Source organism: Symphalangus syndactylus, chromosome 16 (genome assembly GCF_028878055.3).
Source record: "Symphalangus syndactylus isolate Jambi chromosome 16, NHGRI_mSymSyn1-v2.1_pri, whole genome shotgun sequence".
In the NCBI taxonomy this organism is placed as follows: Eukaryota; Metazoa; Chordata; class Mammalia; order Primates; family Hylobatidae; genus Symphalangus; species Symphalangus syndactylus.
Window position 1 is genome coordinate 47,717,318 of NC_072438.2, and position 27,649 is coordinate 47,744,966.

General features: G+C 40.6%; 1 protein-coding gene across 23 annotated transcripts in view; it reads right to left on the reverse strand.

The window, feature by feature from the left end:
* APBB2 (amyloid beta precursor protein binding family B member 2) overlaps positions 1-27,649 on the reverse strand; it is a 405,899-nt gene that overhangs the window by 202,529 nt on the left and 175,721 nt on the right. For 22 of the 23 annotated variants that reach the window (XM_055246442.2, XM_063619806.1, XM_063619800.1 and 19 more), the window contains 2 exons: positions 19,612-19,680; positions 89-904 (listed from right to left, as the gene is read on the reverse strand). In XM_055246442.2, the coding sequence (XP_055102417.1) occupies positions 89-904; positions 19,612-19,630 (835 nt within the window). In that variant the 5' untranslated portion in view covers positions 19,631-19,680. Of the gene's footprint in view, positions 1-88; positions 905-5,176; positions 5,244-19,611; positions 19,681-27,649 lie in introns of those variants that run through there. The other variant, XM_063619802.1, reaches the window with a different exon arrangement.

The window sequence follows — 27,649 nt, forward strand, 5'->3', positions numbered from 1 at the left end:
TTTTTGGTCAGTCTAGAGATTTACTCCACCAATAGTTGAAGAGATCAAAAGAAAGTGCCAGCTGAGGCTACACCTTCCCCAGGGGTACCTGTTTCATCCGGGGAGCTGGGTGAAGCACTGTCTTGGGACAACGTCGTCCAGCTGGACTCCTCATCGCTCGGTGCCAGGTTCTGGATCCGGTGCAGTGCACAGTCGGTTTTGGCCCCTGTTTTCGGATGATCCTTCTTGGTCTCTGGGCTGGATGACACTGTGGCTACTTGGCCGTCTTCAGGGCTGGACTGGGGTTTGCTTGGTTTCTGCAGCAGCAAATCGCCATTCCCAATGATGGTGGAGGCCTGGTCCTGGCCTGGCTGGGATTTCTCTTCCACAGTCCCATGGCAGTTGCCTCGGTTCTGCTCTAGTTCTCTGGCTGAGGTTTCCAGATCTGCATAGTAATTTAGGAAGCTCTTAGTTCTCCTGGGCTGGGAGGGTAAAATCTCACAGCCCGAGGAATCCTGTGGATGGGGCTCTTTACCCTCTAACTTCTCAGAAGTTATGTTGATGACTGCAGTGGGGCTCAGGTTTTTGTTGGGGTCCTGCTGCCCTTGCTCTGCAGCCTTCCGGAGCTGGTTCTCCCCATTTTTCACCAGCTTGATGTTGGCAGAGCCATTTCCCAGCAGGGGCTGTGCAGCTGGATCCGAGAGGCCCATGGCCGCCTGAATGTTAGTTAGTGCATATTTTTTCCTGCATTTGGGAGGTGTGCTGTTCTTGGTTTCTGTGTGTTTTATTTCAGCGTTCAACAGTTCATTGTGGGAGGATCGGAGGTTAAGGGTGTTTGGTGGTGTGGCTGGGCTGTTCCGATTTGTGACGTCTGTAGTTCCGCTGCTGGCCATAAACACTGCCAAGGTGTCGATACCTGAGTCAGCTGGAAAAAAAAAAGGTCATTAGACACCTGCCATGATTAAACCACTTAGTATACAGTGTGAGTAAATATTTTTATATAGAAAACTAAAAGAAGAAATGCTTCCACTGCACATACATTCTCATAGAATGGACCCATTTTCCTCTTTATTTCACCATTTGTTCCTATATTAAATAGGAGCAAATAAAGGGCTTAATGTGGATAACCAAAAGCCAATTTATAGAAAAGCTAAGAAGTCTGAGGACCTAAATTTTACTTAAAATAAAAAAGCATTTCTCTTTGAATTCACATAAAAGCATTTTCTTCTGGTGGCTGGTCTTCATTTTTTACAAGCTTGAAAAATCATCCCCTTTCCAAATATTCCCACTACATTTTTATTCTTTGGTTCCTTCGGGCAACAACAAAAAATTGCTCAAGATTCCTCTGGGGCTTCAGCTTTCTTAATTAACCTGAAAGGTCATTGTTGAATGATGCTCCATACATCCAAGGTAATTTTTCTCAACCACGTTTAGAAACTGTGTTCTGAATGCCTGGAAAAAGTAACCCTCCATTAGAGTTTGCTAATGTCTTGGTGAACATTTTTGACCTGGGCTTACTGTTTGTACTAAACTGAAATTTTGAAGAAATGGCTTAATTTCTGAAGAACACGTACACACGTACACAAAACTATTACTGTAGCATTGAGCCCTTGGCTACAGACAACATGTTAGCACTCCCAGGGAGTCTGAATATATTCCACTGAATTAAAATACAGACTCAGCTGTTTGCAGTCATCACGTGCCTCTGCAGAACTCCTAGGAAACTATCTGGCAACTGCATTTATCTCAAATATTGTTTGCGCCGTTAGTGATTTATTCTGTATGTCTCTCGCTAGGAAGAAAGAAAGGTTTCTTAGACTAGAAGGGAATAAAAGTCATCAGCAAGAATTCCTAAGGTTTCAGATTTCTCAGTCTATGAGGAGTGACTTCTTTCTTATCTGATCCTTTTGCCCTCCACAGAGACTTTGATGATCTCTACCTCAGCAGCAGATGAAACAAAGCACAGCTCCTGAAATTCCTGAAATTATATTCTGACAATTCCCTCTTCTTCCCCCAGGCAAAACAGGGATCTTCACAGGAGAGAAGGGCAAGAATTTCCCTGTTTGGGAGCTTAGAGGTATCTCTCCATCATCAAATACTTAGGTTGGGCAATTTTAGAAAAAAGTTACTCATTCTAGAGTCCCTATGCTTCCAGGAAGCAAGGCAACATCAATCCTCTACTCTAGGCCATGGCCATTTTTGTAACAGAATGACCATGCGGCCCATAAGAGAGTGAAGGGCTGTAACCCCAAGGGTTAGGATCCTGGGCCCCATTCTTTAAAGTTATTATTTATCGAGATTCCTTCTTACCCAGCACCTCACCTTAGCTCTTAGGCCTCATTTTACAGAAACAGAGAATGTAGTGTGGTTTTTCCTTTTTCAAAATTTCCTTTTCCTCCACCCAGTCCAATGGAAGGTTTCTGCCTTTTAAACAATACGCTTGACAATTAAATTAAAAAAAATTTTTTTTATTACCGTTTGGCTACAACTATTATACCATTTTATGGGAAACATATGTTTCAATTTATAATTTAATTTCACTCAAGAGTGGCATTTCATATGAGAAGGGCCTACCTGAAACCTACATGAAGTTTTCCCTGAGACACATATCCAGAGCACAGATACATGAGAGAAAGTTATTTTTAGACTCTTGGGTATTTAGAGTGAGATTATGAGAAAGTGCAAATCTGCTGGCTTCCTAAAAGGCATGGCAAAACATTTATATTAGGCTGCTTTATGACGCTAGGTACTATTATACATTCTAGCAATGTTATTAGGGAGATATTTTTATTTACTTTGTTTATAACCATACATATTTTCAGAAAGAATACCATCAGAATTTCTATGTGATTTTTAATATTTAAGTAACTTTTATATCCTCAATATGACAGATTAAGACTTCTAGCCACAGCTGGATGCGGTGGCTCACGCCTGTAATCCCAGCACTTTGGGAGGCTGAGGCGGGCAGATCACCTGAGGTCGGGAGTTTGAGACTAGCCTGACCAACATGGAGAAACCCTGTCTCTACTAAAAATACAAAATTAGCCAGGCATGGTGGCACATGCCGGTACTCAGGAGGCTGAGGCAGGAGAATTGCTTGAACTCAGGAGGTAGAGGTTGCAGTGAGCCGAGATCGTGCCATTGCACTCCAGCCTGGGCGACAAGAGCAAAACTCCGTCTCAAAAAACAAAAAAGAAAAAAAAAGACTTCTAGCCACATTTTCAGAGTCTTTGGGATCCCATTACCCTCTCGGAGGCCATGTAACTCTTCTGCTTGCTAGAAATAATGGAGAGCAGGCAGGAGGGGGAAGAGGCTGAACAGAAAAGGACCATCCAATACAAACTGGATGAAAGAATGCAGCTCTGTATATGCCATATTTATTGGTTTGTTTATTTACGTACTTATTACTTTTGAGACACGGTTGGTTATTTATTTATAATTACTTTTGAGACAGCGTCTTGCTCTGTCACCCAGGCTGGAATACAAGTGGCCGGAACATGCCTCACTGCAGCCTCAACCTCCTACGCTCAAGCGATCTTCCTACCTCAGCCTCCTAAGTAGCTGAGACCACAGGCGTATACACCACACCTGGCTTAATTTTTTGACTTTTTGTAGAGACAGGGGTCTCACTTTGTTGCCCAGGTTGGTCTCAAATTCCTGGGCTCAAGTAATCCTCCCACCTCAGCCTCCCAAAGTACTGGGATTACAGGCATGAATCACCAGGCCCAGCCTGTATATGTTGTTTTTATATATCAAAGCCTGAACACAGTTTGAGTAATATCTTAGATATTAAATAATGGTATCATGTGGAGGCAAAAGAAAAAGTTCAATTCTAGAGCTAAGGCGCCAAGCTAATCCCATGAACTACAGAGTTCCTCTAGGAGTTACATATCAGCTAGGAAGTCTTTGGGCTCAAAAGGGTCATGAAGTAGGTGGAGGTTAGCAAAATCCTAGAAATATCAAGGCTGCAAGAAAGCAGCCCCAAGTGAGAGGAAATGCTGTAAGGGTTAAGAGCACAGATCTCAGGGTCAAAGAGGGAAAGGCTCAAGACTTATCCTAGCTACGTACTGGTTAAAAATGGGGATGATAGCCGGGCGTGGTGGCTCACGCTTGTAATCCCAGAACTTTGGGAGGCCGAGGTGGGCAGATCACGAGGTCAGGAGATGGAGACCACGGTGAAACCCCGTCTCTACTAAAAATACAAAAAAAATTAGCCGGGCGTGGTGGCGGGCGCCTGTAGTAGTCCCAGCTACTCGGAGAGGCTGAGGCAGGAGAATGGTGTGAACCCGGGAGGTGGAGCTTGCAGTGAGCCGAGATTGCGCCACTGCACTCCAGCCTGGGCGACAGAGCGAGACTCCGTCTTAAAAAAATAAAATAAAAAAAAAATGGGGATAATAATAGTACCTGGTTTACATGACAAGTAAAATAAGCAATGCCTACAGGGAGTTTATAACAATAAATGTGAGCTCCACTCACTACTTTGTACGCAAGTAATATAGCGCGGGGCTGCCTACCAGGGCCCCCATATTACCCCCCACTCTAATTGGTCTGAGTGATTGAAATGGTCTTGTTGCAGAGACACACAGAGAGGAAAGAGACTAAGAAGGAACAAAGAAGTTGGGTCTATGAGGGTTTAATTATGAAAAAAAATACATTCCTCCGGTTTAAGAGGATAGAGGTTTGTGTTTCTCTTTAAATAAAAGAAAATCTTACAATGTTTCTTTAAACCTTCTAATATTTAACTGTTTTCTTTGGAATCAAAAGGCCTAAGAAATGAGACCAAACTCTTTAACACAACCAACAAGTTACTTAAACTCCCATTTCTTTTCTATGAAATGAAATTATAATAGTATCTACACCTCATTGAGTTTTGCTGGGGACTAAAACAGATGACTGTCAAACTTTTGACATAATGGCTGCCATACTGTAAGAGCTCAATACATGTTAGGGATTATTATAATCTTATAGCTCCCTCCTTCCTTGCACACTTTTATTTCTGACCACCATACCTCAAGCCACCACTGACTGAGCACTTTCTTCTTGCTGAGTACTGTGCCAGGAACTGGAAAACCAAGGAACATAAAGTTCCCACCTGCTAAGTGCTTTCAGACTTGTAGAAGAAAAACACACAATAAAGTCACAGAAATCACCCAGGGTGACGGGTGGGCAGGTGCAGAGGAATAAGTGGGCTACTCACCTAGGGTTGGAGAGGATCTTCAGGGAAGGGAGGATTATCATCAAGGGAGCCTGAACAAATCAAGACATGAAAGGAGAGGCGGTAGGATGCAGGAGAAGAGCAAAGGCAGCGGTTCTTCTGAAGCATGCTCTAACACTTTGGACTTGACTCTGAGGCAACAGCAGGAAGAATGAATGGAAGGTTGATGTGTGCATTCTGAGTGTGTGTGTGTTATATCTGTGTATATGTTGAGCCTTTTTCCTCTAGCATATTCTCCAAGAAGGCGATGACTATGATGAAAAGACCTTAAAGAAGTAATGTAAGCCAGGCAATTAAAACATCAGTGGTGATCAGAGAAACAGTGGAAAGAGGTACACAGACAGTGTCTCCTGAACCAACAAAGAGGTACACAGACAGTGTCTCCTGAACCAACAAAGAGGTAGGCTGGCCCCATTTTTAGGCTCATTCTCTGGCCTTAGAGTAGACTCTGCCATTTACCAAAGGGACGCAGGACCAGTTGGGAGGTTCTTTGCAACAGTCCAGTCAAGAAAGTGGGAGAGGACAAGGTAATCACAAGAGACTTAGGTATGTGTCTTACTCTCCCACTACCGCAGTTCCAGCTCTGGTCAATCATCCCTTGACCAGGGCAGAAAGATAAGGTTCCCATTAGCCACTTGGATTCAGAAGTGAGGATTGAAGAGTCTGGTGAATTGAGTAATTAGAAAGACACTGGTGACTTCTATCATATCAGCTTCAGGAGAATGGCAGAGGTGAGCAGAGAGTGAACTTTATTCAAGGAGCTTCACTAACAACAAAGTTGGGGGACACAGGGCAGTAGCTGGAGGATGACCCAGGGTTATGGGAGGGACTTTTTACTCTTTAAAGATGAGTTTCTTAGTTATGGTTTATTGTTTAAAGGCTGTAAAAGCAGAAGCCAATAAAGAGAGGAAAAGTGGAAACATGAAAGAGTAACACAACAGTAGGGTAGAATCCATATGATGAGAGAAGAGAAGGGACAAGACCGGACTGGAAACAGCACTGCCCAAGATAAGGGTCACTTCATGCTAGGAGGGAAGAGAGGCGGTAAGGACAAGGACAGAAACGTGTGTCACCACAGTGACACAAAATCGAGCAAAAGCGAAACTGACAGCCTTAATTTTCTCTATGAAGAGAAAGTTTTCCCAGAGAGGAAACAGTCTAGGTGTGTGGTGTAGCAGGAAACTTAAAAAGGGGGACAATGTTCAGAAATATTCACAGAGGGGAAGGTGATGAAGGCGTTGGGTGTGTTGAGATGAACAGATGAGGGTGCACCCTGGGATCTGGCCTGGAGAAAGCAGGAAATGAGGGGACTGCACGGTAGAAACGGTAAAGAAGTGGGAGAAAAGGAAAAGGCCGGGGTCAGAGGTCCCAGGAAGGTAGAGGTATTGCATGCACAGTGCAAAAACCCAAGGAGATGGCAGTCTTCCACTGCCGAAGCCATCAAAAGGGGAAGGAGGGGAGAACAGCAGTATAAGCAGCTGGCAGAGGCAGCAGAAAGCAAAGAGACAGTGAGACAGAAAGTCAGAGAAAGAGAGAGGATGAAACAGAGAGAGGAAGAGACAGACAAGGAGTCAAAGAGAGAGGGGGGAAAGACAGAGACAGAGAAAGAGACAGAGAGACAGAAAGTCAAAGAGAAGGAAAGAAAGGAAGAGACAAAGGAGTCAGAGAGAGACAGGAGTAGTAAAGAAAAAACAGTGTACCCTATTCCTTTAAAAGCCAGCGTAAATTTAAAACCTATAATTGATAATTGAAGGTCTTCTCTGTAATCCTGTAACACTCCAATACCACCTTGTTGCCAGTGCAAACAAGGGTGTAGCCTGAAAGCACTGAGGCCACTGACAACCCAGATAGCTTTCCTATCAAAAATCCTTAACCGAGCAGGTTTCCTAACAGGGGATCTAAATCTTAACTAATTACCATACAAAGGTCCAACTAGATCTAGGAGGAACTCCTTCAGGACAGGACAATAGATGGTTCCTCCCAGGTGATTAAGGAAAAAAGACAATGGGTATTCAGTAAGTGATAAGGGAACTCCTGCAGAAGCAGTTAGGAAAATTGCCTAATAATTGGTCTGCTCAAACCTGCCAGTTGTTTGCACTCAGCCAAACCTTGAAGTACTTACAGAATAAGGAAGGAGCCATCTATACCAATTCTAAGTTAATATGGACTGAACGAGATCTTATTAATAGCAAAGAACCCAGGGCGTTCAGTCCATATTAACTTATAAGGTAATCCCAAACTTATTAGGTTATAAGGTAATCCCAAACTTATAAGGTAATGCCAAACTTATAAGGTAATGCCAAACTTATAAGGTAATCCCAAACTTATAAGGTTTTCAACAAAAGTAAAGTTTGCTAAAAGTTAACAGTTTAACATGTATTATCCTACTACCATACACTCTCAAAGGATTTCTCAGACAGTTAGCAAGAAATAACGAAATCTATCCTTACTCTACAATCCCAAATAGACTCTTTGGCAGCAGTGACACTCCAAAACCGCTGAGGCATAGACCTCCTCACTGCTGAGAAAGGAGGCCTGCTGCACCTTCTTAGGGGAAGAGTGTTGTTTTTACACTAACAGGTCAGGGATAGTAAGAGATGCTGCCCAGCATTTACAGGAAAAGGCTTCTGAAATCAGACAACACCTTTCAAACTCTTATACCAACCTCTGGAGTTAAGCAACATGGCTTCTCCCCTTTCTAAGTCCCGTGACAGCCATCTTGCTATTACTCGCCTTCGGGCCCTGTATTTTTAACCTCCTCGTCAAATTTGTTTCCTCTAGGATCGAGGCCATCAAGCTTCAGATGGTCTTACAAGTGGAACCCCAAATGAACTCAACTAACAACTTCTACTGAGGACCCCTGAACCGACCCGCTGGCCCTTTCACTGGCCTAAAGAGTTCCCCTCTAGAGGACACTACAACTGCAGGGCCCCTTCTTTGCCCCTATCCAACAGGAAGTAGCTAGAGCAGTCATCACCCAATTCCCAACAGCAGGTGGGGTATCCTGTTTAGAGGGGGGATTGAGAGGTGAAGCCAGCTGGACTTCCTGGGTCGAGTGGTGACTTGGAGAACTTTTCTGTCTAGCTACAGGATTGTAAATGCACCAATCAGCACGTGTCTAGCTAAAGGATTGTAAATGCACCAATCAGCACTCTGTAAAAATGCACCAATCAGCGCTCTGTGTCTAGCTAAAGGATTGTAAATGCACCAATCAGCACTCTGTAAAAACACACGAATCAGCCCTCTGTGTCTAGCTAAAGGATTGTAAACGCACCAATCAGCACTGTGTAAAATGGTCCATTCAGTGCTCTATAAAATGGACCAATCAGCAGGACATGGGTGGGGCCAAATAAGGGAATAAAAGCTGGCCACCTGAGCCAGCAGTGGCAACTTGCTTGGGTCCCCTTCCACGCTGTGGAAGCTTTGTTCTTTCACTCTTCACAATAAATCTTGCTGCTACTCATTCTTTGGGTCCACACTACCTTTATGAGCTATAACACTCACTGTGAGGGTCTGTGGCTTCATTCCTGAAGTCAGCGAAACCACGAACCCACTGGCAGGAACAAACAACTCCGGACGCGCCACCTTAACACTCACTGCAAAGGTCTGTGGCTTCACTCTTGAAGTCAGCAAGACCATGAACCCACTGGAATAAAGAAACTCTGGACATATCTGAACATCTGAAGGAACAAACTCCAGATACGCCATCTTTAAGAGCTGTGAGACTCACCGCAAGGGTCCATGGCTTCATTCTTGAAGTCAGCGGGACCAAGTACCCACCAGAAGGAATAAATTCCAGACACAGAGGAACAGATGCGAAGGGAATGAGGAACTGTTCTCAACCCTGGCCACATGTAAAAATCACCTGGGGGGCTTTTAAAACACTATAGATGCCTAGGCCCCACCCACAAAAATACTTCTAAGATTCTGATTCAGTTCCTCTGGGATTGGGCCCAGTCAGGGCATTAAAATATTCTTGCGGTGATTCTAATCTGTGGCCAATTTGGAGAACCACTGGAATAGGAAGTGTGAGATCTGGGAAGAATAAAATGATGTACACGGAGTTAATTATTTCAGAGGCACATGGAATGCTCTGATCGCATACATCATCTTCCTTGTCCTTCCACACATTCTCAGTACCCTTCCCTCCCTCCAGCAAATTCCTACTCCTCTTTGAAGATTCAGAAAAGATGTCACCTCTTTATGAAGCCTTCTCTTGTCCCTCTGGAGTCTCCTCACAATTCTCACACCTTCATAAATGCTATTACAGCATCACTCATGCTGTTTTACTTTTACTATTAACCTGTTTGAGTTTCCCACTAGACTATGACCTCCACCAACCAGCAGAATTTTTGAGAGTTTCTTATTAAACACTGAAAGGAAACCACTGTTATTAATAGTTAAGTCAACAGGAAATTCATCTTTCCTTTCCTTGAAAAACGGACTGATATCAGAGAAAGGGCGATCAATGATCAGTTAGTTACCTCAGCTGTTACCCCATGTAGCATCTGAGCAAGAGTTAAAATAAAATCCTTTAATATAATGTATAGACCAATTTATCTTGCTCCTCAGTCTCGGCTCAAATAAATTCTTACTCAACTCTACCGTGACTCCCGAAAGAACAAGGACTATTTAGAGTCAAAGGCATATGTTTTGTAACCTAGAGCAGAATAGGGTACTTCCCTGTCAAACATGACTGTTCATCAGATGCAATCCTATCAGCCCAAAGCTCATTTTTTGATCTGAAAAGCATTGGGCATATTGTTAAATATGGGGGCATGAGTTAGCAGTTCTTGAATACTTCTTCAGTAGATAAGAAGTTGCAGACTTCTATGATTAGATTCTATGTCTATGTCTTCTTCTAAATTGCAAACACCTTGAGGAAAGTGACTATTCCATTCATTTTTTTTAAATAACAGCTTCATTGAGATATAATTTATATACTGTATCTAGAAAACCCCACAGACTCAGCCCAAAAGCTCTTTCAGCTGATAAACAACTTAAAGTTTCAGGATACAAAATCAGTGTATAAAAATCACTAGCATTCCTATCCATCAACAACAGGCAAGCAGGGAGCCAAATCAGAAAGGCAATCCCATTCACGATTGCCACAAAAAGAATAAAACATCTAGGAATACAGCTAACCAGGGAGGTGAAAGACCTCTACAATGAGAATTACAAAACACTGCTCAAAGAAATCAGAGAAGACACAAACAAATGGAAAAACATCCCATGCTCATGAGTAGGAAGAATTAATATAATTAAAATGGCTACACTGCCCAAGGCAATTTACAGATTCAATACTATTCCTATCAAACTATCAACATTCTTCACAGAACTAAAGAAAATTATTTCAAAATTCATATGGAACCAAAAAAAGAGTCCAATTAGCCAAGGCAATCCCAAGCAAAAAGAACAAAGCTGGAAGCCTCATGTTACCCAACTTCAAATTATACTACAGGGCTTCAGTACTCAAAACAGCCTGGTACTGGTACAAAAACAGGAATACAGACCAATGGGACAGAATAGAGAGCCCAGAAATAAAGCCATACACTTATGACCATCTTATCTTCAACAAAGCTGACAAAAAACAGCAATGGGGAAAAGACTCTTTATTCAATAAATGGTGCTGAAATAACCGGCTAGCCATATGCAAAAGATTGATGCTGGACCCTTTCCTTATACTGTATACAAAAACCAACTCAAGATGAATTAAAGACTTAAATGTACAACCCCAAACTATAAAAAGCCTGGAAGACAGCCTAAGCAATACCATCCTGGACAAAGGAACGCATAAAGATTTCATGACAAAGACACCAAAAGCAATCAAAACAAATTGACAAGTGAGATCTAATTAATGAGCTTCTGCACAGCAAAAGAAACTATCAACAGAGTAAAAAGACGACCTACAGAATGGGAGAAACTATCTTCAAACTATGCATCTGACAAAGGTCTAATATCCAGCACCTATTGAGGGAGGAAATTAAAGAAAGAAAGAAAAATAAAATTAAAAGGAGAAAAACAAGCTTTCTATATTAGGGTGACTCATCCCAAAGGCAGTAACAGGCAAAGCCTGGACCCAGGTGAAGTCTCAATAATATTATCTAATAAGCCAGAGCTCTGGAGACTCTCCCAGCCCTCCTCCTTCAACATAGGGAGAAGAAAACAAATTTTCCTTTCCCCTATGAGTAAAACGTATGAGTTTACAGATTCCTGTTTTCTGGTAACTTGAGTATTCTGTTTTTATCTAAGCAGTGCAGTGAAGATTATAAGACATGCCTGAGCAGGCCTGGGCTGCAGCCATCTAGGCACCATAGTGAAGGTTAAGAGGTAAGCCTGTGCAAGGCACTAGAGTAAGCCTCCATAACAGCCATCTGGACCGCACAGGAAGAGTCACCTGTAATCCTGAGTTATGAACCTGTCACAATTTAATTAACTCCCTTTGTTCTGCCTCTGTAGCCTTGCTTTCACGCCACTACGATTGTGCCACTGTAAACTTGTTTCAGGCTAGCCCACCCCTTTTAGAAGTGTGTCTAAAATTCAAGTGCTGTCTTTGTTCCGGGCCCAGTTTTTGGATGTTAATCCGCTGGGTCTGAGTGCACTCAATAAAAATCCTCCTGTTTCACTGTGATCTCTCTGGTCCTCCTTCACTCCCACAACACTATAAGGAACTTAATTAAACAAATTTACAGGAGAAAAACAAACCCATAAAAAGTGAGCAAAGGACATGAACAGACACTTCTGAAAAGAAGACACACATTTGGCCAACAAGCATATGGAAAAAAAGCTCTATACCACTGATCATTAAAGAATATGCAAATCAAATCAGAATGGCTATTACTAAAAAGTCAAAAAATAACAGCTACTGGAGAGATTGTGGAGAAAAGGGAACACTTATACACTGTTGGTGGGAGTGTGAATTAGTTCAACTGTTGTGGAAAGCAGTGTGGCGATTTCTCAAAAAGTTAAAAGCAGAACTACCATTTGACCCAGTAATTCCGTTACTGGGTATATACTCAGAGGAATATAAATCATTATAAATCATTCTATCATAAACATACATGGACATGAATGTTCACTGCAGCGCTATTCACAACAGCAAAGACATGGAATCAACCTGAATGTCCATTAATGACAGACTGGATAAAGAAAATGTGGGCCAGTCATGGTGGCTCATGCCTGTAATCCTAGCACTTTGGGAGGCTGAGGTAGGTGGATCACCTCAGGTCAGCAGTTTGAGACCAGCCTGGCCAACATGGTGAAACCCTGTCTCCACTAAATATACAAAAACTAGCTGGGTGTGGTGGCAGACGCCTATAATCCCAGCTACTTGGGAGGCTGAGAGGCTGAGGCCGGAGAATCTCTTGAAGCTGGGATGGTGGGGGTTAGGGGTTGGGGGGCGGAGGTGGCATTGAGCCAAGATCATGCCACTTCACTCCAGCCTGGGTGAAAGAGCGAGACTCCATCTCCACGAAAAAAAAAAAAAAAAGAATAAAAGGAAAATGTGGTACATATATACCATGGAATACTATGCAGCCATAAAAAAGTACAAGATAATGTCTTCTGTAGGAACATGGATGGAACTGGAGATTATTATCCTTAGAAAACTAATGCAGGAACAGAAAACCAAGTAGCACGTTTTCTCTTATAAGTGGGAGCTAGATGATAAGAACTTACAAACACAAAGGAGAAGACAACAGACACTGGAGTGTGGAGGATGGGAGGAGGGAGAGGAGCAGAAAAGGTAACTATTGGGTACTGAGCTTAATACCTAGGTGATGAAATAATCTGAACAACAAACCCCCATGACCTGTGTTTACCTATGTAACAAACCTTCACATGTACCCCCGAACCTAAAAGTTAAAAAATTTTTATATCATAAATTTATATATCATATTTTAAAGTACACAATTCAGTGCTATTTAGTATACTCACAGAGTTGTGCATCCATTAATACTATCTAATTCAAGAACATTTTTATCACCCAAAATGAAATCCTGTACCCATTAACAGTCACACCCCATTCGTCCCTCCCTCCAACCCCTGCAAACACTAATCTACTTTGTTTTTGTGAACTTGGTGATGATAGACATTTCATATAAACAGAACCATATAATGAGATCTTTTGTGACTGGCTTCTCTCATTTACTGTATCTTCAAGGTTCATCTATGTTGTAGCATGTTATCAGTACTTCATTCCTTTTTATGGCTGGATAATATTTCATTGTATGGTTATACTACATTTTATTTGTTCATTTGTTAATGGACATTTGGGTTGTTTTCAGTTTTTAGCTATTATGAGTTAACACTCATTCACAAGTTTTTTTTCTATGGATATGTAAAATTGACCCAATAGTCCTACAGATAGCTTTTTTTTTTTTGATAAACATAGAAATTGACCCTTCTGGTCTTAAAAGAAATTTTTATTTGTTTTATCTGAGATGCTTCCTCAGGAAATGACCTTCAGGTCTCTCAAAAAAAAGTATCAAAGAACTGAAACTCACCAGATCATTGCATCCAGACAACCAGACAGGGGACCCTCATTCATCCTAATTGCTTCCTTGCTCCTACCTAGATCCTGTTTTGTTACAGTTTGTTACATTTCTTCCCTACTATATAAACCCTTAGTTTTAGTTGGTCAGGGAGATGGATTTGAGACTGAGCTCCTATCTTCTCAGCTGCAGCACCTGATTAAAGCCTTCTTCCTTAGCAATACCTGCCCTTCTCAGTGATCTGGCTTTCTGTGCAGTGAGCAGCAGGACCTAGTGAACCCCTGGTGTTTCAGTAACACGTTTTCCATTGTCTTGGGTGTGTACTCAGGAGTGGAACTGCTGAGTATAGTAACTTGTTTTTGTATGTACACACACACAGACACATTTTTATATTTTTATAAACATATCACATTATATATATATTTAACATTTTCAGGAACTCCCAGGCTGTAGTACAAAGCCACTGTACCATTTTCTATTCCCTCCAACAGTGTATAAGGGTTCTAAATTCTCCACATCCTTGTCAACACTTGTTATTGTCTCTTTTTTATTATAGTCATCTTAGTTGGTGTGAAATGGTATTTCACTGGGGCTATGCTTTTCATTTCCCTTTCATTTTCCAGAATTTCCAGTTCCTTTTATTACAAAGTCTAGCATGTAAGAAGACTCAATAAATGTTTTTTGACTCCTTAATTCATCTCCTTGTTTATTCATTAAATATTTACCAAGAGCCTACTATGTACCAAGGCCAAGAACACAGCACTGAACAAAATAAGCAAAACTAAATGAGGAATGAATAACCAAAAAGCCAGTAACAATGAGGGTTAGTCTTTAGCATAAAGGTGGTTCTCTTGGATTCCTGGCAGGTGGATGGGGCCCCCAGTGATTCTGCCATCCCCTCCATGTCTATTCATCATGCTATGTTGAGTGTGATTTATGAAGCTCCAACATCAATTCAAGAGGATCAATTCCTGTTCCAGAGGTGGGTATGAGTTCAGATTTAAGAGTGTGTGACAAGAGCTAATATTACTGCTGTCACTGCTCTCCTGCATGCACGATGGAGAAACATCTATTATAGCCTGGCATGTGTTTCCTCCTTTTCTGTTAAAAGCCTCACAAATTTTCTTGGGGAATCAGCCTTCCCCTACACCCATTCAATCATTCAACAGATATTTTTTGTGCACTACTCCATGCCAGATATGCTTCTAAGTGCTGAGGATACAGCAGTGAACAAAACTGACAAAGTAAAGATACCTATGGAGTGCACACTCTAGGGATTAGGCCCATGTGTTTCAGGCAGAGATGACTGTACATCTTATTTTAGAGGGCACACGGCCAAGGCACAGCCAATCACCGTTCACAGTAGCAAATCCCCGTGGCTCTAGTGGCTGGTTCAAGGAAAGGCATATGACCCACATGAAGCCAACCATGAGACTTGCCAGAAGGATAAGAGTGGTGCTCTCTTTTCTCTTTTTCTTGAACTAGAAGATGTAAGCCTAGAGCTTCAAGGGGTCACCATGAGGAGATGACCTGCCCGAGCATGACTGTACCAAAGAAAGCGAAGCCAAGAGACAGAGAGAAAGTGTGCAAGCCCTAATGACTTAATCCCTAAATAAGACATGCCTGAAATATGATACTGCTGGACTTCTCAGGTCGATAGATTTATGTGTTTATTTTGCCTAAGCCACTTGGAGCTAGGTTTTCTGTTTTGCAACCAAAAGAGCCCTCGTTAATACACAAAGTATTTTTTATGAAACCTAAGCAAAACTGGATAAGCCAGGATCACTTTAATTTCATGACTTGCACAGCTTCTCTCAATCCCAGCCACAAAGGCCCCAGCACAGATATAACCAGGCCAACTGGCCCTGTAACTCAGACCACATCCAAATACAAACCTGTGCTGCATCCTGTGGTTAAACCTGGCTTTCCCCCTCCTCCTTTTCCCTTTTCTAAGACCTTTAGCCTTTTGTCAAAGAAAGAGTTTGTGAGTAATGACAAGAACTTCTCTCTTCAATAACCTGCTGCTCTCTCTTTATTCCCACGCATGCTTATAAAATTGGAAACTGACAAATGGGCCCAGGGTTGATAAATGGGCCGAAGGAAGTCCAATGTTTGCCCTATGCTTGAATGAAACTTCACATTTTCTTCATTTTTATTTTTCTGCTATACAATTTCATTTCCACTGAGGAGTTAATAGTGAAACTTCTATCCTGAGGAATGTCACCGTTTGAACTAGACCACAAAGTATTAAGGAAATGAAATAAACTCTGATTTTTCTTTTCCTTTTAGGAGGGAGAGGCTAAATAAAGCTGGCTTCCCGAAACTAGTCATGAAAGGAAACCTTCAACGTGACAAAAATGGTAAGAACTCTGTGAACAAAAGAGGCAAAAGTTATCAATAAGGCAGCTTGGGTCACTGGGCCAGGGAGATGGCAGGATTTGAACCTCAGAATATTCTAACTAGGCGAGCAATGTCACACTGCTGATGCAGAGTGTTAGATACAGCCAGATCTTACCCACTTGAGGGTTTCTTGTGTCCCATTAAACTTAACTGCCTGAGGACTCACTCTGTTCAATGTCTGAAGTGGAACTGAGATTCAAGACAGATGTATCACATACTTTTTAACAAACTCAATCTTAACGAGCTTGATTTAGCCATTCCACAATGTATACACATTTCAAAACAACATGTTGTACACAATAAACATATACATGTTTTATTTGTCGATTATAAAAAATAAGTAAGAAATGTTATTTTCTAAAAAAGAAAATCAGATTTGGCAGAAAATCAGATTACACAAGCTCACAATGGCTGAAGTTGGCAGAGGGTCTTATGAGAACACCATGTTAGGGATGAAGAGAGAGGTTCAGGGAAGGCTTCCCACAAAAAGAAGAGCTGGCTGGGCACGGTGGCTCATGCCTGTAATCCCAGCACTTTGGGAGGCTGAGGCAGGCGGATCACAAGGTCAGGAGATCAAGGCCATCCTGGCTAACACAGTGAAATCCCGTCTCTACTAAAAATACAAAAAATTAGCCGGGCATGGTGGTACGCGCCTGTAGTCCCAGCTACTCGGGAGGGTGAGGCAGGAGAATCACTTGAACCCGAGAGGCGAAGGTTGCAGTGAGCTGAGATCACACCACTGCACTCCAGCCTGGGCGACAGAGCTAGACTCCATTGCAAAACAAAAAGAAGAGCTGAGCGGGATCTTGAAGAGTGGAAAGGAGCCCAGCAGTGGACAAGAAAGAAAAAGGCATTCCAGATGGGGGAAAGCTTGCCATTCCCAACATAACACCTGGCAGATGTGATGATCAGTTATTTGGGAAGCACAGGCAGAATGTGTATATTCAAGTAAGAATTAAGACCTTTGGAGTAGTCAACTTTGGAAATTATACTCCAAGGACATTTTCTCTGTTCAATTTCTTTTTTAATTTCAGGGGCAGGGTCTCACTTTGTTGCCCCGGCTGGAGTGCATTCACAGGCACAGTTATCATGCACTACAGCCTCAAATTCCTGGGCTCAGGGGATCCTCCTGCCGCCTCAGACTCCCAAGTAGCTGGAGCTACAGGTATGAACCACCACACCTAGCTCTCTTCCCTGCTCAATTTCTAAGCTGTTTCCATTCTTTAATAAAGCCTCAGTGACTTTCAAAGATAATCTTTTTTTAATAGAGCTCTAGACTTACGGGCAAGCCTGATGATGATCCAGCTTGAGAATATTGGTTTAGGTGAAAAAAAAGTAGGTGAGCTATAAAAAAAAAGTCACATATTTTCTTGAGTTACTGATAACCTGGGCCCCAAATCCATTCTGAAAGGGAAAAAATGTTAAACAATAACAGGATCCTTAACATAGGGTAATTACTTGATATCACGGGCTAAGGTCTGCTCAGAAGGGACTCCTGAGCTGAATCCTGAAGGGTCAATAGGAATTTCAGAGGCAGACAATGGTATAAATTCTGGTATGTTTGGCAGGGCGTGGTGACTCACGCCTGTAATCCTAGCACTTTGAGAGGCCGAGGCGGGCAGATCACTTGAGGCCAGGAGTTCAAGACCAGCCTGGCCAACATGGTGAAACCCTGTCTTTACTAAAATTACAAAAATTAGCTGGGCATCATGGCACATGCCTGTAATCCCCATTACTCGGGAGCCTGAGGCAGGAGAACTGCTTGAACCTGGGAGGCAAAGGTTGCAGTAAACCAAGATTGTGCCACTGTACTCCAGCCTAGGTGTCAGAGCAAGACTCTGTCTCAAAAAAAACTTAAATAAATAAATAAATAAATTCTGGCATGTTTGTTTTTAAAAGATGTCCCTGTAGTCACAGCTCCCTAGAGTTAGAAAAAGGAGCTGAAGGCAAACCTTCCCCCACTTATTAGTCAAGACCCTTTCTCACCAGTCGCCATTTGAATTTTCAAGTGAAAAAATGGCTGGAATAGGATTTTCCACTGAACTAGGAATACCTCTTTCCTTGTAAAATGTGTTATATGTCATACCGATGCATGAGAGTAGTAGCTGTTATTTAAAAACGAGGCTAGATAACTGTTTCAGTATATCTTACATAACCGCCAAAGAATAAAGCTGTTTGAGCACCCGCATGAAGAATGAAAATATCAGCATAACAAAATATAGCAAGAACAGGAAATTTCTAGAAGTTATTTGATTAGTCCACCTTCACTTAGAGAACACACATCATTTTATACACTTGCCAGCTTTATTTTAATGTTTTCATACTAGTGTACCTTGAAGACTATAATAATAATCTATTAATAACCTCTCATAAAAATATGATTTTAAAAGTTAAAAGATCCCTAAAGGAATTATTCTCAACATTTAAAATCTATTTTCTAAAGAACATATGTATTTATCTTGATTTTTCCAAAATTCATATATCTATTCAATATGTATTGACAAAATATGTATTGACAAAATCCATACCCTCCCCAAATCATCACACTATGATTAGATGGCTTCTAAAAATCAGCTCTAAGACACTGATTTTCCTGTGTGAACTCAAGTTTGTCATAGTTTTTGGCTGTTTTTTATAAAAGAATATTTGCTGCCTCTCATATACCTCTACTGAGCTTAGTGTTTCTTATGTTTTATTTTAGTTCTTTGTTGAAATATAACATGAAAAATGTCATATAAAGGAGAAAACGGCTTGATTATATTTAATAATAAGTTTAAAATTTAGGGACATTAGTATCTATTTGCTAATGGTTTAAATCTACTTATTTAAAAACTCAGAACTTGCTGAGCAATATGTGCCCTAATAAATATGAAATCTATCCAGATCTATCTGTCACTTGAAGTCCTATATGATGTTTAATATGAAATGTTACTGCAATTGCTTTTTCCTTATTACGTAACTGTGAGGCTAGGGATTAAATCCCACACCACGTTGTGTGTAGACTAGCATCTATCATGAGACCAAAAAAGGGATGCACAATAAAATTAAGGTCATTTTCCTAAGGCCTGAAATTAATCTGCTGATTAGACCCAAGGAGAATACATTCAGTATTGGGGGCGGGGGGGTTTCTGTCTAAGCAAACTCTACAAGCTATTAATAAGATGCAGATTGAGAGACTCAACACCAACACCTACTCCTTTGTTCACACTTCAGTAGTACCCAGGCTGTAATGTACAATGCTAGATGGTAAAATTTGACAGTTTTAAGCTCCTGTCACAGTCAACTAAAATATTTTTACATTATGATGTAAGTATTCATGCAATTATTACACAAATATGGTTAAGTCCAACTAACTCTTCTACTTGATTTTAAAGATTCATTTTTCTATTACATTAGTGAAGAACAATGAAATTAAAAAACATGTTATTTTAGCAAATCATAAGTTTAACATTAAACATTATCTTTTTTTTAAGTTTTAATATTCAACTGCTTCTCTGCATTTAAATATGAGAAAATGTATCTGACCTGTAAGTACTTCTGACATGGATCACCGGGCGTCAGCAATGGTGCAGGAAATAGGTTATAATTTGAAATCTAAAAAAAAGGGATCATTTGAGAAATTAAAACTCCAAATAACAAAGCATAAAAGAAAGAAAAGCATAGCAGTGAAAATCTCTCCAAAAGCTGTTACATATACCAAACAAATTTTGGCAGATAATGTCCAAATTTTTGTTTGTTTATAGTTGGTCATACCACTTTTGATTGAAACTTTAATTCCTACTTAGCCACATTTCTCACAAACATTTATTGAGGATTTTTTTCATGGTAGGCCTAACCTACCTTTCTGTCTCAAGTTTCCAATGCTTTTTCTCATGAAACACACACACACACACACACACACACACACACACACACACACAATTCAGCACCACTACAGAAAAAAAAATTTGGTACACTTTGCCACGTAAAAATTAAAACCATCTGTTTAGAAAAAAAGTGACTATAAACACGATAAAGGCAAAAAACAGACTGAAGAAAAAATTACCACCACAGATGACATAAAAGGGCTAATTTCCTTTACATAGAAAGAGTTCCTTGAAACCATTAAGAAAAATATGAACAAGTCTGTAGGAGAATAAGAAAAGAAACAAGTCCCAAGAGAAACACAAATGTTGAATAAACATAAATCACTGGCTTCACTCAAAACTTAAGAAAATACCAATTTAAATAACAATGTCTAACTGGATTTTCTGTATCAGACTGGAAAGATTAATAAGCCAGATAATACCACAATCTAAGGACAGGACACTGGAAACAGGAAGTTTCAAACCTTGCTGGTGAGAGTAAAAGCTGGCAAAATTCTTTGGAGAGCCATTTACAAATATCTGAGCAAGTTTTGAATGCATGGATCCCACTGCTCAGCAATTCCACTTCTGATAATTTATTTCACAGACAAGCTCATGTGGATTCTATTCTTCTAAAGTCAAAAGACCAGTAACCACCTAGATGTTCCTCAGTGCACAGCTGGTTCATTAGATGATAATACATCCATACAATGAAGTACCATGCTGCCCTTAGGAAAAATGAAGTGGATCTACAAGAGCCTATATAAAAGGGGTTGTTGGGTTTTTTTTTTTGTTTTGTTTTTTGCGACGGAGTCTGGCTCTGTCACCCAGGCTGGAGGGCAATAGCGCAATCTCGGTTCACTGCAACCTCCACCTCCCGGGTTGAAGCTATTCTCCTGCCTCAGCCTCCCAAGTAGTTGGGATTACAGGTACGCATCACCACGCCCAGCTAATTTTTGTATTTTTAGTAAAAACGGGGTTTCACCATGTTGACCAGGTTGGTCTTGAACTCCTGACCTCAAGTGATCCGCCCACCTTGGCCTCCCAAAGTGCTGGGATTACAGGCGTGAGTCACCACACCCGGCCAAAAAGGGTTTTAAGATGCATAACCAAGAGGTGAATAACATGCATAGCACAGCGTGATCTAATTTGAGTAACATTTTTAAAAAGCGTATGCATATAAATACATGTGCACACACACCTAGGTGTATACTCACATGCACATGCATTTACACGGAAAATTTCTTAAAGGAATAGAAAGATCTAGAAACATCGGTAAGCTGCCAGTTTACCAAAATAATACATAATAAGGAAAACTGAAAATAGACCTTGTTTTCAATGAGTTGCTATCAGGAATGTCACTCAGAATGATAATATGTTATATTAAGTCCAACACAGATACTGTATGATTCTATTTATATGAATTACAAAAACAGGAAAAACAGATTGATATCAGGATGACTGGTGGTGGGGTAGGGAAGAAGCAAGAGGGTAGCTTCTGGGACACTGGGAATGTCATGTTTTTTTCATCGAGATGTGGACATTCATCAGGCTGTACTCTTATGTGCACATTTTTGTATGCGAACTACAGTTCCATGAAAAGTTAAAAGAAAAAAATCAAATGCTAGAGGTTTTCTAAAGTACAACTTAACTTGAAAAACCTTTATATTTGTAAACACTCTAAATTCAAATCTGACCTTTCCAAACTAGCAACCTTTAATGGGCATCACTTCCAACTTTGTGATTCTGATAACGACCTGACAACCTGGTCTACTGAACCAAGATTATTTTCACAAACTGTGGGTAAGGCTCATTACTCTGGTATAATTAAAAGGGTGGGTTTATTCTAAACTGTCCTGAAACAGCAAGTGATGCCTCCTCTGTGCTCCTGTCTTTGCCCTATAACTTTCTGCGCAGTTCCTTAAACATATTTCACAATTCCATTTCCCTTTTCTTCCATTTTAGTTTTTGTCTTCAGTGCACCTTAAATGCTTTGCAGAGAAAGAGATGAAGTAATAGATACTCAAGAAAATGAATACCAGTAGAGAGAAAGTCAAAAAAAGGCATGCTAGTGTGAGCATTCTGAAAAGGCTTGAACAAAAACTAAGAATCTGCATACAGTTGGCCCTCCGTATCCTCGGGTTCTGCATCCATGGATTCAACCACGTGAGGATCAGAAAGTTAGGCCTGTGATGGCTGCATCTGTACTGAATACGTACAGACTTTTTTTTCCTTGTCATTATTCCTTAAACAATACAGTACAGCAAAACTATTTACATAGCATTTATATTGTATTAAGTATTATCAGTAATCTAGAGGTGATTTAAGGTATACGGAAGGGGCAGGTACAGCGGCTCATGCACACTGGGAGACGGAGGTGGGAGGACCACCTGAGCCCAGGAGTTTGAGACCAGCCTGGGCAACACAGCGAGACCCTGTCTCTACAAAACATACTAAAATTAGCTGGGTGGGGTGGCACACACTTGTATCCCAGCTACTCAGGAGGCTGAGGTGGGAGGATTACTTGAGCCCAGGAGGTTGAGGCTGCAGTGAGCTATGATTACACCATTGCATTCCAGCCTTGACGACAGAGTGAGACCCTATGTCTAAAAAATATTAAAAAATAAAAAGTATACAGGAGGATGTTGCATAGATTCTATGCAAATACTACACCACTTTACTTAAGGGGCTTGAGCATCCCCAGATTTTGGTATCTGAAGGGAGTCTTGGAACCAATCCCCCTCAAATACCGAGGGATGACTGTCCTTAGTGTATATAATCCTTAAAATAAAATATTCCTGTTTCCCTGACCAAACAAACTCCAACTTCTATAAAGTTAAGAATTAGACATTCTGCTAATGACTTCATATTATAAATAGCCCTGAGTTATTATCTGACCCATATTTACTCCATACCTGCCATGTGTCATGCATTATGCTAGGAGCAGGGGATACTTCAGTGAGTAAAAAAGCATTTACCCTCTTGTGGAACTTACAGCCTAGTTGTTAGGGAGATGGATATTAATCACAAAGTTACTCACATCATAAATAAGTTCTGGAGGAAAATAACTTAGGTATAAGAGAAAATGCAACAAAAAAACCACAGGCCAGACTGGAGAGTCAGGAAATGCTTTCCTGAGCAAGTCAAATTTAAGGTGCAATTTGAGGACCAACTAGGATTTAGGTAGATAAATATTTATTAAACACCTAGAATGTGCAAGGCATTTCCTGGCCCAGGGGATGAGGTACAAATATGCAGAACTTTTTCCCCTAGGCACTTACATCCTTGATGAATGAATCTCATCTAATTAAACAGTTTCTGAGAGGAACTTAGGGGCATGGACTAATTCTACATAAACAATAACCTGAGAAGATATCAAAGCAGCACTTGGAAAATAGGAAAACACTATACAAATGATGGCTTTTAAGAACAATTTACAGCTGTTCTGTCCAATACAGTCCCTACCTACTAGTACCTAGAAGCTATTGAATACTTAAAAGGTAGTGCAACTGACAACTGAATTTATTTAACTACAATTAATTTAAATGCAGATTTATAAGTTGATATTTGACTCTTATTGGAAAACATTTTAAGTAGGTTTGGAACTTCTTAGGTAGGTGGGTCTACTTCTTCAACTCTAAATTTTATGAAATTTAAGTACAGATCAAGTATTTCCAATGAATATTGCATCCAAGTTGATTGCTGTGAGTGTAAAATGCACGCTGATTGTGAATACTTGAGGTGGAAAAAATGTAAAATGTCTAATAATTTTTAAATATTGATTGCCTGTTTAAACGATAATATTTTGGTTATATTAGGTTAAATAAAACATGTTAAAAATAATTTCACCTTTTTAAAAAACGTGGTACTAGAAAATTTTAAATTACTTATGTGGCTTGCATTCTACTTCTACTGGCGAAGCCCTGATCTAGAGAATGTAGACAAATTCAAAACTTTACCCTAGGCCGGGTGCGATGGCTCATGCCTATAACCCCAGCACTTTGGGAGGCCGAGGCGGGTGGATTACGAGGTTAAGAGTTCAGGACCAGCCTGGCCAACATGGTGAAACCCCATCTCCACAAAAAATACAAAAATTAGCCAGTGTGCTGCACGCACCTGTAATCCCAGCTGCTCAGGAGGCTGAGGCAGGAGAATTGCTTGAACCCGGGAGGCAGAGGTTTGCAGTGAGCCAAGATCACGCTGCTGCACTCCAACCTGGGTGACAGAGCAGGACTCTGTCTAAAAAAAAAAAAAAAAAACCAAAAAAAACAAAAAAACTTTACCCTAATCAAAATATTATGTACTTTTCCATAAAAGCAAAGACTGGTGGAAATGCTACCTCAGCTGTAATGCTAGAGATTTTGTCAGCATTGAGAGGAGAGCCCTTGTTTCCATAAAAATAACATACAGAGTTTAGAGTTGTTGGGGACTAATGGCAGGCCACTACAAGTTCTGCACTGAGAATACAGTTGTGATTTTGGGGCAAAGCATAAAGCTACCTAAGTGAAACAGTCTAGCAACAATAGTTTCCTTCTAGCAGTGTTTCCACGTGTCCTGTTAATGAAAATTCTTAATGCTGATATGCCTTATGATAATGCTACTAGGGATCAATAAATATCCAACAGGACCACAGAGAGAGCTTGCAACCCCAAATCACAAAAGCATCATTAAGCAAACAGATAAATAAATAAATAAATAAATAAATAAATAAAATGCCATCTTGTAATTTGATTCAGTGAAAGATGCTGTACCTTTAAATAATTCTAAAGAGGAATGGAAGATTTAAATAAAAATCAGACAAACAATTCCATTTTACCTGTGTTCCCCAAATACTGGCAAACAAGTCTGACCAATTCCTCCTTCTCAATGTGCCTAGCTCTTTGTCCAACCCATTTTTAAAACAGTACTGCACAGTCCCATAACTCCTCCCCGACAGCCAGTCTAATTCTTCCCCATACGTTGTCCCGGATCTATCGCAGATCTACAATGCCAGATAAACACTGCTCTGGTCACAATCACCACCTTATCTAAAATCTCCAGAATTAAGTTCTTTCAACCACTGACAATCTAAGACCCAACTGATTCTAGAATCTCTCATCCTCTTTACCTTCAAATAGCTACTTCCCTAGAAACTCAATGCAATGCTATAAAACCCAACACTCCCTTTCTATAACAAATAGCTTATAATAACCCCTTTATTATCCTAAAGTGATATTCACAGATAATATAACCTATCTGAACACATAAATTCCAGAAAAGGGGGAACAAAAGGAGTGAAACATTTCAATAAGCAAATTCTCAGGCATGACTATTCCAGCAGTCATAATAAACAGGTATCAGATGCTCACCTATGTGTAGAACCATTGTTAGTGCAATAGCTATAAATGCAGACTGAAAGAGGTATGTGTTGTATCGACAACTCAGACGTGATCTGCACTGCTGCCAATAACATCAATTGCAAAATGCTGAACAACTCTTTGGAATATTCCAAAAAATATTAAATACACTTGTCTTTAAATGAGAAGGAGTTTTCACTTCTGGAATCCATAGTGTATATTAAAACCATGTTTAGAATTTCCAGGGTCAGATAATTATACAAAAATGGTATTTAACTACATGAATATTTGCTAGGGTATTTAAAAGCTTTGCAGAATAAGACAATCTTTGTTGTACAGGGTAGTCCTAAGGACTACAAGACATTTATCATTCCTGGTCTCCACCTGAAAAATTCAAGTAGTGGGCCCCTTCCACACTCACCTAGTGGGAGTTCTAGCCACCCCCAAACCCCAACTTTGAAAATTATGACCTTGGCCCAGAGTTATGTCTTCCTCTTAACTCATTTGACACTTAAATCATGTATGATATTGAACCAATACTTAATGTCTGGAAGCCTATTCAACTGTCTTGTTGGACTGTAAATTGTGGTTACCATCAATCTGACAGTTACTATGACAACAGAATGGGGTTTCATAGGCTGCTTGTTTTGCTTAGCGTCTAGCACATCCTAAGCATTCAGTAAGTGCTAATTAAGGCCAGATGCAGTGGTTCACGCTTGTAAATCCCAGCACTTTCAGAGGCCTAGGCAGGCGGATTACTTGAGGTCAAGAATTCAAGACCAGCCTGGGCAACATAGTGAGACCCCCATCTCCACAAAAAATTTAAAAATTAACCAGGCATGGTGGCACATGCCTGTAGTCCTAGTTACTTGGGAGGCTGAAGCAAGAGGATTGGTTGAGCCCAGGAGTTCAATGCTGCAGTGAGTTGTGAGACGAGTTGTGAGACAAGTTGTGAGACCTTGTCTCAAAAAAAAAAAAATACTCACTGCTATTATTGCTGTTGTTAATTTTTTTCTTACCCATACTTGTTACCTCAACTAGGCTGTAAGCTTTTTGGACCAAAAAGCAGTGTCCTGGAGATCTCTGTATACCTGGCATAAGTAAGTACCCAATAAATTTTGGTAGTTCGCATCTTCTGTATTCTTTCTCTGCCCTATCCTGATTTCTTGTGAAAACGTTCACAAATAGTAGGCTGAGTCCAAGAATGGAGCTAAAAACTGTAATTATATAGAAAATTGTCTTTCTGACATTAGTGAAATCATCATTGTAACCTGCCAAGCAGAGGAAGGGCTGTCAAAAAAACTGTCGGCAGATGCTTGCTCTCGAAAATCTACAGGATTATTTTAGTGATGAATACTTTTAAAGTAGACATTGCATTCCAGGATTAGATCTATCTACAAAAACATACCGATTCCCCCTTACTTTAAGGCTTTAAACATTTTCCCCCGGAGAACTAAGCCTTATTTCCAGATCTATAAAACGAAGTACTTCTATCAGATAGCTCAGGTCCTTCCAGTACTAATGCTATGTAACATTTATTGAATGCTTATTATGTGCCAGGCATTGTGCTAAGTAGGTACTTTGTAAGGATTATCTCACTGATCACCTCCAGCAACCCTATGAAAAAGATATGGTTGTTATGTCAGTTTTACAGATTAAGAAACTGAAGCACAGAGGGTTAGGTAACATGCCAAAGATCCCACCAGAGGAAAGTGATGGAGCTGGTACCAGCTGGTCACCTCTAAAAAAGAGGCTCAAAATCGCTACACCATGTTTTTTGGAACTCTTCTCTCAAAGTTGACTCAAATAGCCTAAATTAATTAATGCCACAAGACAATTCTCACCACATTATTAGGGTTCTTTTGAAGTTTGTGTCCAACATCCTCATATACATGGCAACTAAAAACAAAGGGGCCTCTTAACTGCTGGCAGGCAAAACCTGAGTCCTCTCGTTGCTTGCAGCTGAGAAAAGCAAAATAAAGCATATTCCAGAATATGTGCGATTTTTTTTTTTTTTTTTTTTTTTTGAGACGGAGTCTCGCTCTGTCGCCCAGGCTGGAGTGCAGTGTCGCAATCTCGGCTCACTGCAAGCTCCGCCTCCCGAGTTCACGCCATTCTCCTGCCTCAGCCTCTCGAGTAGCTGGGACTATAGGCGCCCACCACCACGCCCGGCTAATTTTTTGTATCTTTAGTAAAGACAGGGTTTCACCGTGTTAGCCAGGATGGTCTTGATCTCCTGACCTTGTGATTCCCCCGCCTCGGCCTCACAAAGTGCTGGGATTACAGGTGTGAGCCACCACGCCCGGCTACCTGTGTGAAATTTTAACTCACCCTGGGGGTGGGTTTTAAAGTCAGAAAATAAAGCAAAATACAACAACAGTC